General features: G+C 39.3%; 1 protein-coding gene across 1 annotated transcript; it reads left to right on the top strand.

Annotated features, from left to right (window-relative positions):
• Positions 1 to 14: 14 nt before the first annotated feature.
• LOC111672836 (uncharacterized) lies at positions 15 to 9,410 on the top strand. The gene is made up of 18 exons (XM_023430406.2): positions 15 to 191; positions 447 to 499; positions 1,658 to 1,733; positions 2,709 to 2,857; positions 3,127 to 3,210; positions 3,300 to 3,356; positions 3,470 to 3,673; positions 4,378 to 4,578; positions 4,880 to 4,934; positions 5,052 to 5,142; positions 5,230 to 5,371; positions 5,714 to 5,818; positions 5,902 to 6,010; positions 6,096 to 6,282; positions 6,635 to 6,709; positions 6,921 to 7,023; positions 8,202 to 8,308; positions 8,576 to 9,410. The coding sequence occupies exons 1-18, from the start codon at positions 164 to 166 to the stop codon at positions 8,709 to 8,711; spliced, it is 1,962 nt and encodes a 653-aa protein (XP_023286174.1). The 5' UTR covers positions 15 to 163; the 3' UTR covers positions 8,712 to 9,410.
• Positions 9,411 to 10,582: the final 1,172 nt, after the last annotated feature.

The following is a 10,582-nucleotide window of genomic DNA, read 5'->3' as shown; positions in this document are numbered from 1 at the left end:
GCCCAATGACTGTTGACGCTGCTCTTATAAAAGCCTGTAAGGTTTGAATCAGGGTATAAAAACTCAAAACATCAAACACGGAAAGGAGAAGGAAATAGTCATCGATGTACAATAACCAACACACCGAGCAACAAACCAACAGCTGACAAATCAATTAAACATCATGTCAAGAAGGAAGGACATTGTAAAAGGTGAGAATAACACAGTGTTTGTAATTTGTTAGCTTTATAGCTCATTCATCGCTCAGTTTCATTTACTGAGAACTCGACCCGTATCAGCAAATGTGTCGCAAGATAGCTTTCCAGCTAGCTAGCTAGCTTACACTGTGGCACCAAATCAGTCGTAATGTAACTGTGCCAACCGTAGCTTTGTGACGTCACAGTCACATGAGTCAAAAATTACGCGTCTTTTATGTATTTTAACAACGTCTTGTCTCTACCTGTCAGGGGGTGCACCTATACAGAGAATTCGAGAAAACTCGAGACTAATGCGCACCCACGTGAGTATGATTCAAGCACCTGAAAACTTAAATTATGTTTTTTTTTTTTTTTTTTTTAATGCTGTGGCATAACAGGTATTTCCGGTTTTGAGCGCACCGCTGATATCATGCCAACAAGGTTCTCCTTTACTAACACAATTGGTGATGTGACTACAAGAGACTATAGTTGCCAGGTGTGGCAGTTAATAATAAAATCTGTTTACGTAATAAGGAAAACACCTATTACATCCAGTTGTCAGTTTATTAGGAACACCTGGCTAAAACTAGTCTGTCCTCCCTTAATGAAGTGAACTGACCATTATTCCATTTTGAAGTGTTGGTCTTGTAGATGGACTCAAAATCTAGTTTTATTAAATTGATATTGAGTTGACCTGTTGTAAAGTTCTGTTTTATCAATCACAAAAGTGCTCTAAGGCTGGAAACGACCATTATTTTCATTATCAGTAGGGCCTATTCTCTTTTAATAATTGATTATTTGGTGTATTTAATATCCAAAAATATTACATTTTTGTCTTTGGGTGTCTTTTCTATCTACTATCATGTATGTCCAAGAAAAGCATCAAATCTTCATATCTAAGAAGCTGGGGCCAGTAAATGTTCAGCATTTTTATGTTTGAAATTTATTATCAACATACTTGATGATTAATTTTCTTGATTCATCTACTAATAGTTCCAGCTCTAGCTGCAACTAACAGGTAATTGATTGTGTGGTCTATGTAAGGTCAGAAAACTGACATGTTCAGCACGATTCCCTGAAGTTCAAGTCCAAAACTGTCTAAAATCCAAAGATAAAGAAACAGAAAAGCAGCAAGTCCTCACGTTTGAGAAGCTGCGAATATTTAGTATTTTTGCTTGATGGCGAGTTTCTTGATGTTCGAATAATCAAGTAGTCATACTACCCTGTAATTATGATATAACAAAAATCTAAATCCAAGCGTACATCTGTCTCAACATTACAATATCAATATCACCTACCAGCTCGTATGGTAACTGCATAAAATGATGGGAAACACAGTTGAAGCAGGAAGCAGTTTTACTCAGGAGACAGCCTTTAGTGTGTGTACAACATGGGTACAATCACAAAATAAATAATCAACTGGTTGTTTGAACTCTACATTGATGGATTAATTTTAAGTTGTTGATCTTTCTTCATTTCAGGAAACAATGGTGGATTATATAAATGGACGTCATCCTAATGACTCCATCATGAATGTCTTAACCTCTGGTTTATTTGGTAAGGCTTTTTCTTAATAGGCTGTTAATGTTTATTCTAAAGTGACGGATGTTGATCAGCTGGTCATCTCTGGAGCCAGGCTGCTAGCTAGTGACATGACTGGCTGGTCTCGCCCACTTGTTGGGTCCTCACATCTATGAAAGCACTGAAGCATATTTCCAAACAAACATTATTTGAATAGATGAACCGCATAATCGAAAAGCAAATATTGACTTTTGTCACCTGGGGGAGGACTTTATAAAGTCCAAAGAGGGAGCTCCTAAAGTATCCTCAATAAAAAGGGTGGAGCAAAAACACTTATCTTTACTTTTTCTAGATGTGGACTTTGAAATGAAACGGTACTTTGGCTGTGACTGATGCCGTTTCACTACAGCACAAGATTGAGAAAGGCCTAGTTAAGACAGAGGAGATGGGTTAACCTGTGGCTTTTACTGAAATCCTACTTCATTTGGGAAATGTAAGTCGGAAGACGAAGGCAAAGGAAAGACTAGTTTGTGTAAAATGTCCAACCTAGGTGGAAAGTAAAAGTGTTTGACATTGTTTGATTGTGGAGATAATGTTTCACATTTACAGTCTCCACCTGGAACTTGGTTGTTCGAATGAAAAGTGACACAAATAGTTGAGCTACTGAGAGAAAATCCAAACCCTGGCTCCTCTCACCTCCACAACAGTCACAGGGTGACGGTCAAATTAACTTCAGAGAGTCACCGGTCTAATCCGGCCTCTTCCTAATCCAGTGGTGGAAAGTTGAGGGTGGAGCAGGTTTCTGAAGCCATTTGACTGTCTAATAAACTGTTTAGATGAAGTACTGTTGCCATTATCCACCAAGCTCTTTCAGGCTGAGAAGAGTTAATGACCACACTGAGATAAAACAGATTTTTTCACCCTGTTCTTTTTTAATATTGTGATCAAAATCTCTTTTGGGGTTCAGATGTTTATCTTCACTAGAATAAATTTCTGTGTTTGTCTTGTCAGGTCTAGATTTTAGATCCTACGACCTGAATGACGACATCATATATTCCGACGAGGACGATGATGAAGATGATGATGATTCTTTTTATTCACACATGGCTGCTCACAGGCCTTTAGAGCCACATCCGCGAATAACACAACTCACTGACGAGGTAACGCACTTCTGCTTTTGTTTTTTTTGGGGTTTTTTTTTTTTGGACAGGATAGTAGAGAGACAGGAAATGGGGGAGGCGGAGAGGGGGAATGACATGCAGCAAAGAGACGTCCGATGCGGGACTCAAACCAGGGCCAACTGTACACATGGGGCGCCTGCTTAGACCACTACGCCACACATGCACTTCTGCTTTTAAATTAATCTTGTGAATTTCTTGAACATTGTCTTAATTTACAGATTTTTTTTTATTTATTTTGTTTGTTTCAGGAGGCTGATAAACATGCAAAGGAACTGATAGCAGAAGAAGAGCGGCGTAAGGAGAAAACGGAGAAGAACAAGCGTAAAAAAATGGTCAGTGTTGATTTAATTCAGATGTTTAAATGAATGTTGTTTTTATTTTGACAGCGCCTCACAACAGATTTGTCTTCTTTCTGTTATAGCGTAAAAAAGAGAAGAAACGACTAGAGAAGGAGAATGCATCAAAAGACATTTTACCTGTAAGTCTTGTTTTATTCATTGCTGTGAATTACAATAGATAACAAGTCTTATACTAGGCCATTCTGATCATTTGTAATGTCATTTTTTTAAAATTATTTTTTGGTTATTTCAGGAGGAAGAACAAGGCAAGTCCGACTCCTCAGAAAATAAGGAACAAAATCCTATTTTTGAAAGTAATGCAGAAGCAAATGAATTTCCTGAATGTGGTAAAACTCAAAATGGACCTGCGGCTGCTGGAGGTGACGGAAGCGGTGGTAATAATATAGGAGAAGAAAATCTTGTGAAAATGAATAAGAAAGAAGACGAGGAGCAAAAGGTTTGTGAATAATTTACATTTCCGTTTTGTGTGACGTTGTGGAACAAAATTACCGTGGGTTTCTTTTTAATGTGCTGATGAGGAAAAGAAAGGAAAAAGTATATTACTGTGAATAGTATAGTGAATTACATGATACCTCAACAGTTATTTATTTCCTTATATTATGCCCCTCTAATGTTTGCAAATAAGGAGGATAAAAATTGGAAACACTATCACTGACTATAACCTCCAGTAATTAGCAACCAATTGAATTTACAGTTTCAACAGAATCTACTAAATTGTAAAAGATTGCACAGATGTACCTAATAAAATGGCCACTGAGTGTAATTTCCAATAAATTAGAAATAAATAATAATAAACAAACTGACACACAATGAATATGGGGTCCCTGATGGTCTAGGGCAGTTGCACTGTTACTGGTGTTGTTGTTTTATATCCCACAATGTTTCCACACTAATATTGTTGTTGTGTGAATGTGGTTAGAGAATAAGTGAGGGTATGTGCAGAATTGGAGGTTTAATTCAGTAGGCAACACTAAATGGAGTGTGTTCAGTTGTCAGTCTGAATCTGGTTTGTGGTTTCTGTCAGATCAATGCATCTAGACGTAGTGCTGTCTATTCTTTATCACGATTTCACGACTTTTTCATAAGGAGTGCTTCGCAGAGGATTATCCTAAAGCGACCATCTTGTTTTATCATCCACAGGATTTGGATTTAAATAATTCATGTGCTTCTACTGCTAAATCGGTGCCTGAGGAGACGTGTAACCAAAAGCCTGCAAAAGACAGAAAAAAGGAAAAAAGTAAATTATCTGAAACTCAGCTGCTCGAAGAGGAAAAACCAAAAATTGTGGAAAAACCTGAAGTCCAAAAGAATCAGGAGGAGAAACATGAACCCAGTAAAGAGGTGGGGACACTGAAAACGGCAGTTGCTGAAATTCTTAAACCTACTTTGAATTCTTACTGTGATTGTGTTTTGTGGTAAATAGCAATTACCTATTATAGCAATAAAAAATATTAAATAAATATTTTAACTTATCATCAGCTCAGAAAAACAAGAACCCAATTTTTCCTATAGAAGTCTGACACTTAAATATACCTTTTTATGAATAATAACCAGTTGGACTTGGTTACTTAGCAACATGCAAATTCACCATTTCCTGTAGTGCTTGCACAAACTAATGGACTAACACTATTTTTTTTAACAGAAAACAGTAGATCCAACTGCAGAGGAGTATGCAAGAAGAAGCAGAGAGCTGGCTGGTAAGTTACAGTTCCCATTAACATTTTGTTTTTATCGTGACTTGGACATAAAACAAACAAACAAACATGTGAAAGTCCTGACTCAACCGGCACCACCGTGCCTCCTCTTCCTCCCAGCTACAGGAAATCGTCTGGCTGCCTCTCGTCAGTATGACATGGCAGTGAAGTGCTTTACAGACGCAATTAAATTCAACCCAAAGGAATTTAGGTAAGAAGGTGGACTTAATTTGACTTCGGCCTTTCTATTTTTAAAGCACCTCGAAGCAGCGGTGACTATTAATGACTTATGTTTCAGGTTGTTTGGGAATCGGTCCCTCTGTTATGAAAGACTGCAGCAGTATGAAAACGCTCTCAGGGATGCTGATCTAGCACTTTCCATGGAGCCAAACTGGATAAAAGGTTTATTTAGGAAAGGGAAAGCTCTGTGCGGGCTCAAGGTAAATCACTGCACCTGCATCCAGTTAACACTGCTTTCCATGTACTGCTACTGTTTTTTATTATTTGCTTCCAGATACTTAGAATACTTGTAATGTTTTCTTTTTATTTATAGCTTCTCTAAATGTTGCAAGTGGCTCGACATTTTTACAAACGCACCTATAAAATCTACAGTCCTGACAAAACTGTGAAACTTAGTGTTATTTAACAGATGTCTTCTTCTATGGGAGATTTTTATTCCTCCGTTTCCCAACATTACCAATGCTTCCATAAAGGTTTAAGTACTTTATTACTTGGTCTTAGATTTGTTTTTAAATCCTGTGATCATTCCTTCACTTCTGCAGAAATACTATGAGGCCTCGCTGATCTATAGGGAGGTGTTGAATCTGGACAGTTCGAGCGCTGAAGCCACGCAAGAGCTCAAACGAGCGCAGACATTGCACCTCATGGTAGGAAAACTCATTTGTGGCTTTAATGTCTGTACGCTGGTATCTCATCAGCCTAAGAGATTGTCTTTGCGTCTCCATTTTAGGAAATGGGCTTCACCTGGCCACAGAGCACCGAGGCCTTGAGAGCTCACGCCACATTAGAGGAAGCCGTTGAAGCTCTGTTTGCTGGCGACGGTAACCAGTGTCCTCCAGGTAAATGTCACAAAACGCTTCTCAAAGATGAAAGCTGTGACTGACGTCCTGGTGCTTGAGCTCTTTCACTGTTCGCTCTCTTCAGACGCCGGTGCCAGTTGGGACAACGCAGAACAACCAGTGGTGCAGGAAGAAGTTGAGGATGAGGGAGAGTGGATTGTCCTACAAGCGAGCCGTCCTCGAATGCAGCAGGTCAGAGATTTCGACGCTCTGGTCCACAGCCGATCGAAATCTCAGTCGCCAACCCCTCATTCAAGGAATTCTGTGAAACCGTAAGTTCAGTGGTTTGTTATTAATGTGTATTTTTATCCTCCGATCATAAACTAATCGTAAATTTAAGAACATGTAGGAAAATGCCCTTAAATTCTAAGGCGACCTCGCATTCCTCATTTTGTTCTGACTAACGGTACAAAGACGTTCAAACTGGGACCGGAGGGTGACTCATGATGAGTCATCACATCGCCTTAGCTCTAGATTTGTCATTTCCGAGGTGAATTAAAAGTGACCGTCCTTTCGGAGTGATCGCATATTTGAGTTTAGGGTGTTCAGGGTGATTTGCTGAAATGTACCCAGAATGCAACATGATTTTAAGTTGTTGTTTCGTCTCTTCTCTTTTGCATGAAGGGAGCTTTTCTCCATTTGGGTTGGATCCTTGGCTCCTGCTGTCACCTACGCAATACTTCACGAGCTCTTCAGCAGGTGACGTACCTCAGTCTGAGCTGCTTCACGCCTCCGAGCATGTTTTTGGTTTTAAGATCTCATTCAGCATTTTGTCAGAATCAGATTCTTCTTCTTCAGATATTTAACGGATGAAGCTTAAATTCCTGGATTGTTGAAATCTCACGTTTCTCTCTTCATCTCTGTTTGTTCAGTTGATGTAATTACACTCTCCCTTCTCTCTCCGTCACAGAGTCGGGGCAGTTTACAGCATCAAGATGCTGCTGGAACATCAATGTGCCTTTGTGAACTACACAAGAAAGGAAGACTGTGACAGAGCCATTCAGTGTTTTAATGTGAGTGTCTTGTTTATTTACTAAAGCCCCATTCAGGGCGAAGTGGGGAATAATTTAACTCATTGTTTCGGATGGCATTTTAACCATCGGGAAATTGGCCGACATGACAACAGCATGTTTGATGATATTTTAAGTCTTGCTCTCTTGTTGGCTTTGCAGAAAAACAGTTGTTAATTGCGGCTGTAATGAAAATTACCCCCATAGATCTAAATCCAGTCTGAACAGGGCGTCATTGATATATTATGTTTGTTTGTCTGACTCGTCAGCAACAACAGTAGAACATGTCATGTCGTGTTGTAATAGTTCTTGTTTTAAGTCATAATGTTCCTCTAGGGCGTCGTTCAGTGTGACCAAGGTCGAACTTTTCAGCTGGAGCCACAAAGTAAAATGTTTTTTAAAAAATGTGTAGATTCCCTGGATATTAGAAATGACACTCAAAGGCACTGAAGTCGCAGACGGATGGAAAATATTCCTGTAGAAAATGCAAAGTAAAGACAGAAACCAGAAACTATCTTAGGTCGTTCACAACTTGGCAGATTGTAGAGGTATCTAAGTAGAGCAGGAAGTTGGAGAAAGATATTTTGATTGTATGTTATTAAAGCCGTGACTGACAACTGCAGCTTTCACTCTGTAAAGTTTTTCTTGCTTTAAAGTTCGTCTGCTTCTCTAAAACCGTAGCATTATTTCCCGTCGTACAGAAATCAATCTTGACATTAATCTGTTGTTTCTCTGCTCGGAACAGCTCGAATACGTGTTAGAAAAATAAACCACACATTCATGTAAAGCTTGTGTTTTCTGACACAGTGATTTTACACCTTTACAAGGAAATGTGGTGAACCAGTTGATTAGTAAACAGAAAATAAATTGGTAACTATTATGAGAATTGATTAAAGGTTGAAGTAATATTTCTTTTTTTTAGTTCTTATAAATTCAGTGTCTTTGGGTTTTGGACTTTTAGTCAGATAAAAGAAGATATTTAAAGACGTCACTTTGGGTTCTGGGAAACTGGTTTTCGCTATTTTCTGACATTTTATAGACCAAATAATTGCAAGATTATTTTTTTGGGAAATGGATAATTATTTTTTCCATGTCTGGCCAGGAGTTTTACTTTTTACAAACATGTTAAAGAACGCAGACTACGAAGTTCTGCAGATGTTAACTGTCTGTCTCCTCCTCAGGGAATGGTGGTAGAAGGGGCTCCACTAGCTGTAAGATATCCCAGTAGAGGCCACAATGGCCTGGGCACGTACAAATCAGCTGCCAACGACCCCTTTTCACGGCCTGGGTAAGAACATTTTCACTTTGTTTTTTTTCTTAGATTTTACTCATCGTCAAGTGTAAAATGATTAAATCACCCATGTCCCAAACTTCCCTTCACAGTGAAGTATATTAGATCTAGTATTACACTTTCCCTGTCCATATTAGTTATTTTGCTCATCTGTTTCCATTATTAGTTAAAGAAGAACCTTCTGCTCCCGACATCCTGTAAAACATCCCTATAATTTAATCTTGAAGTGACAGTTTTTTTGTTTTATTTTCCCTGTTGTTGTAGCCCATACAAGAAGGAGTGCTTTTTCTGGAGGACCACGGGCTGCACGAGGTCGGATTGCACTTTCAGACACGTTCCAGAGCACAAGAACATCGACAAGGATAAATTCACCGGTCGACTGGGTCATATCAACATGTAGGAAATCAAAAATGCCAAGAAAACGCTGAGGTTTGACACTGTGGTGGTGCCAACCCGGGCTGTTTATAGTCGCCTCTGTTTTGCTCTTGGCTTTGGTTCTTGTGACGGTTCGACTGCAGAAAGAAAAAAGAAAACTTGTGTTTGACATCCTGCTGCAGTTTCGAAAGTTTTTGCACTTTGACGGCCCACCACTGTTGCATGAAAACAAAGGACACACCAAAATGCATCAATGCTACTGTATTATAGTAATAATTCATGTGCCTTTTTATAGATACATTTAATATGTGCATCAAGCTATGATTGTTCCTTTGCAATTTTGTCAGGGATTATTTATGATCTGATCTGTTTAAAGATTGTGTTTAAAACTCTTGCTTTTTACTTTCATTGCATTTTAAAAATAGAACGGACAGATATTTAACAGATAACTTCTGAACAGATATAACAGATATTAACAGATATTTCTGTTGACTTTCAGTCACCACCAGGTGGCAGCATCGCTTTTATCCCTTAACTTTAGGGAAACAAACTGTTCTGCTTTAATTTTAAAGGCTGTGATTGATGAGTAGTTATGCTGTAGGCACATTTATTGTGCCATGTTTAATTTTTGAATCTGTGAATAAGACTGCTGGGTTTGTTTTGTGTGTTGGGTGACTAATGGTTCAGCTGTGTGCGTTATGTATAAATTTTGACTTGCCCAGTCTGGGATCTGATCTGTTTAAGTTGAGTGTCGTACAACAAGTGCCCTTTAGTAGCACAATGGCTGCAGTTTTTATCACGGATGAGCCCAGAGGGAATTAAAGCCTCAACTGTGAGTGTTTTAATGTCATGCACATTAATATATACAGTACAAGACCAAAGACTGGGAGTAGGTGGAATAGTATAGATAAGCCTGGATATGACTCACTACACAGAATAATGAAGTCAGTCTCAAGGCTAAAGCACGATTCATGAGCAGGAGTATTCAAGCCTCAGCGTGCACCTCGGTATAATTTGAGATATCACTGTGAGGGAAGAAGAAGGCAGGAATTGAGAGTGAGAGAGACTCTGGCTCTTTGCCGTCCCATCACCAAAACACCACCAGATTAATCCGGGCAGCAGCTGTGTATCCTGTTGCAGTGTCCTTGAGTGAGAAGCCCTCCAGTCTTAGGTTAGCCTGAGTTTTAGAGTGCCAGTTAAAAGCCTGAAAAGTAACTATTGTCTCTGAGATTTTATCTTAAGCGAGTCCCTCTAAGCCTAAAATGCCTCGTTTCATTCTCCCTGACTGTGTCTCTTCGCCGTTAATGTGGGTGGGATTTGTGTAGATCCCTCTCTGCTAAAGCCCAGCAGGTTTGTTATTTGACTCAAACAGTTCAAGGTCACTGTAGTGACTCCTGTTACGCAATGTTTGGGGTGTGAATTACAAAAACCCTCCCAAAGAGCTGAATAATTACCTAAAAACGAGGTTGGGAGCAGAGAAAAAAGTTGAGGCGTTTTAGCTGTGGAAAGTGCTTAGTCTCGACCTTACAGGCAGAGCAGCTGTACTAGTGGGCATTAATTGGCTGATGGTGGCATACCTCACAAAGCCCTTTTGATCTGTGTGAGATCTGAGAGCATGAAAGGCCTGTAACACTAATAACATGAACTCTGGTTGAACCCATAGGCAGCACTGGGACATGTGGTTGATATATTACCAACCTACAAAATGGGTCTATATTTAATCTTATTGGTTTGCTTGGCTTTGCCCCACTAGAAACCTGTTCAAATGTAGATAAAGACAGATAAGAGCTTAAGGGTTCACAAACTGGCTGGAATCAACATCCCACCACTCTGGGCCGGACGAAGCCAATCCCTTATTTAACCAAAGCAAACACCAGGAAGATTAAGTGCATCTTG

The sequence above is a fragment of the Seriola lalandi genome, unplaced genomic scaffold (assembly GCF_002814215.2).
Source record: "Seriola lalandi dorsalis isolate HSWRI2012SDOR001 ecotype SW California unplaced genomic scaffold, Sedor1 jcf7180002054902, whole genome shotgun sequence".
NCBI classification, from domain to species: Eukaryota; Metazoa; Chordata; class Actinopteri; order Carangiformes; family Carangidae; genus Seriola; species Seriola lalandi.
Note: the sequence above shows the minus strand (reverse complement) of the source record. Positions and strands in the feature narration are given on the sequence as shown.

Coding starts and splice junctions, on each gene's coding strand:
- LOC111672836 (XM_023430406.2), top strand. CDS start 164: ATGTCAAGAAGGAAGGACATTGTAAAAG. Junction 4,579..4,879: donor AACATGAACCCAGTAAAGAG/GTGGGGACACTG, acceptor TTTTTTTAACAG/AAAACAGTAGATCCAACTGC. Junction 7,024..8,201: donor GAGCCATTCAGTGTTTTAAT/GTGAGTGTCTTG, acceptor TCTCCTCCTCAG/GGAATGGTGGTAGAAGGGGC.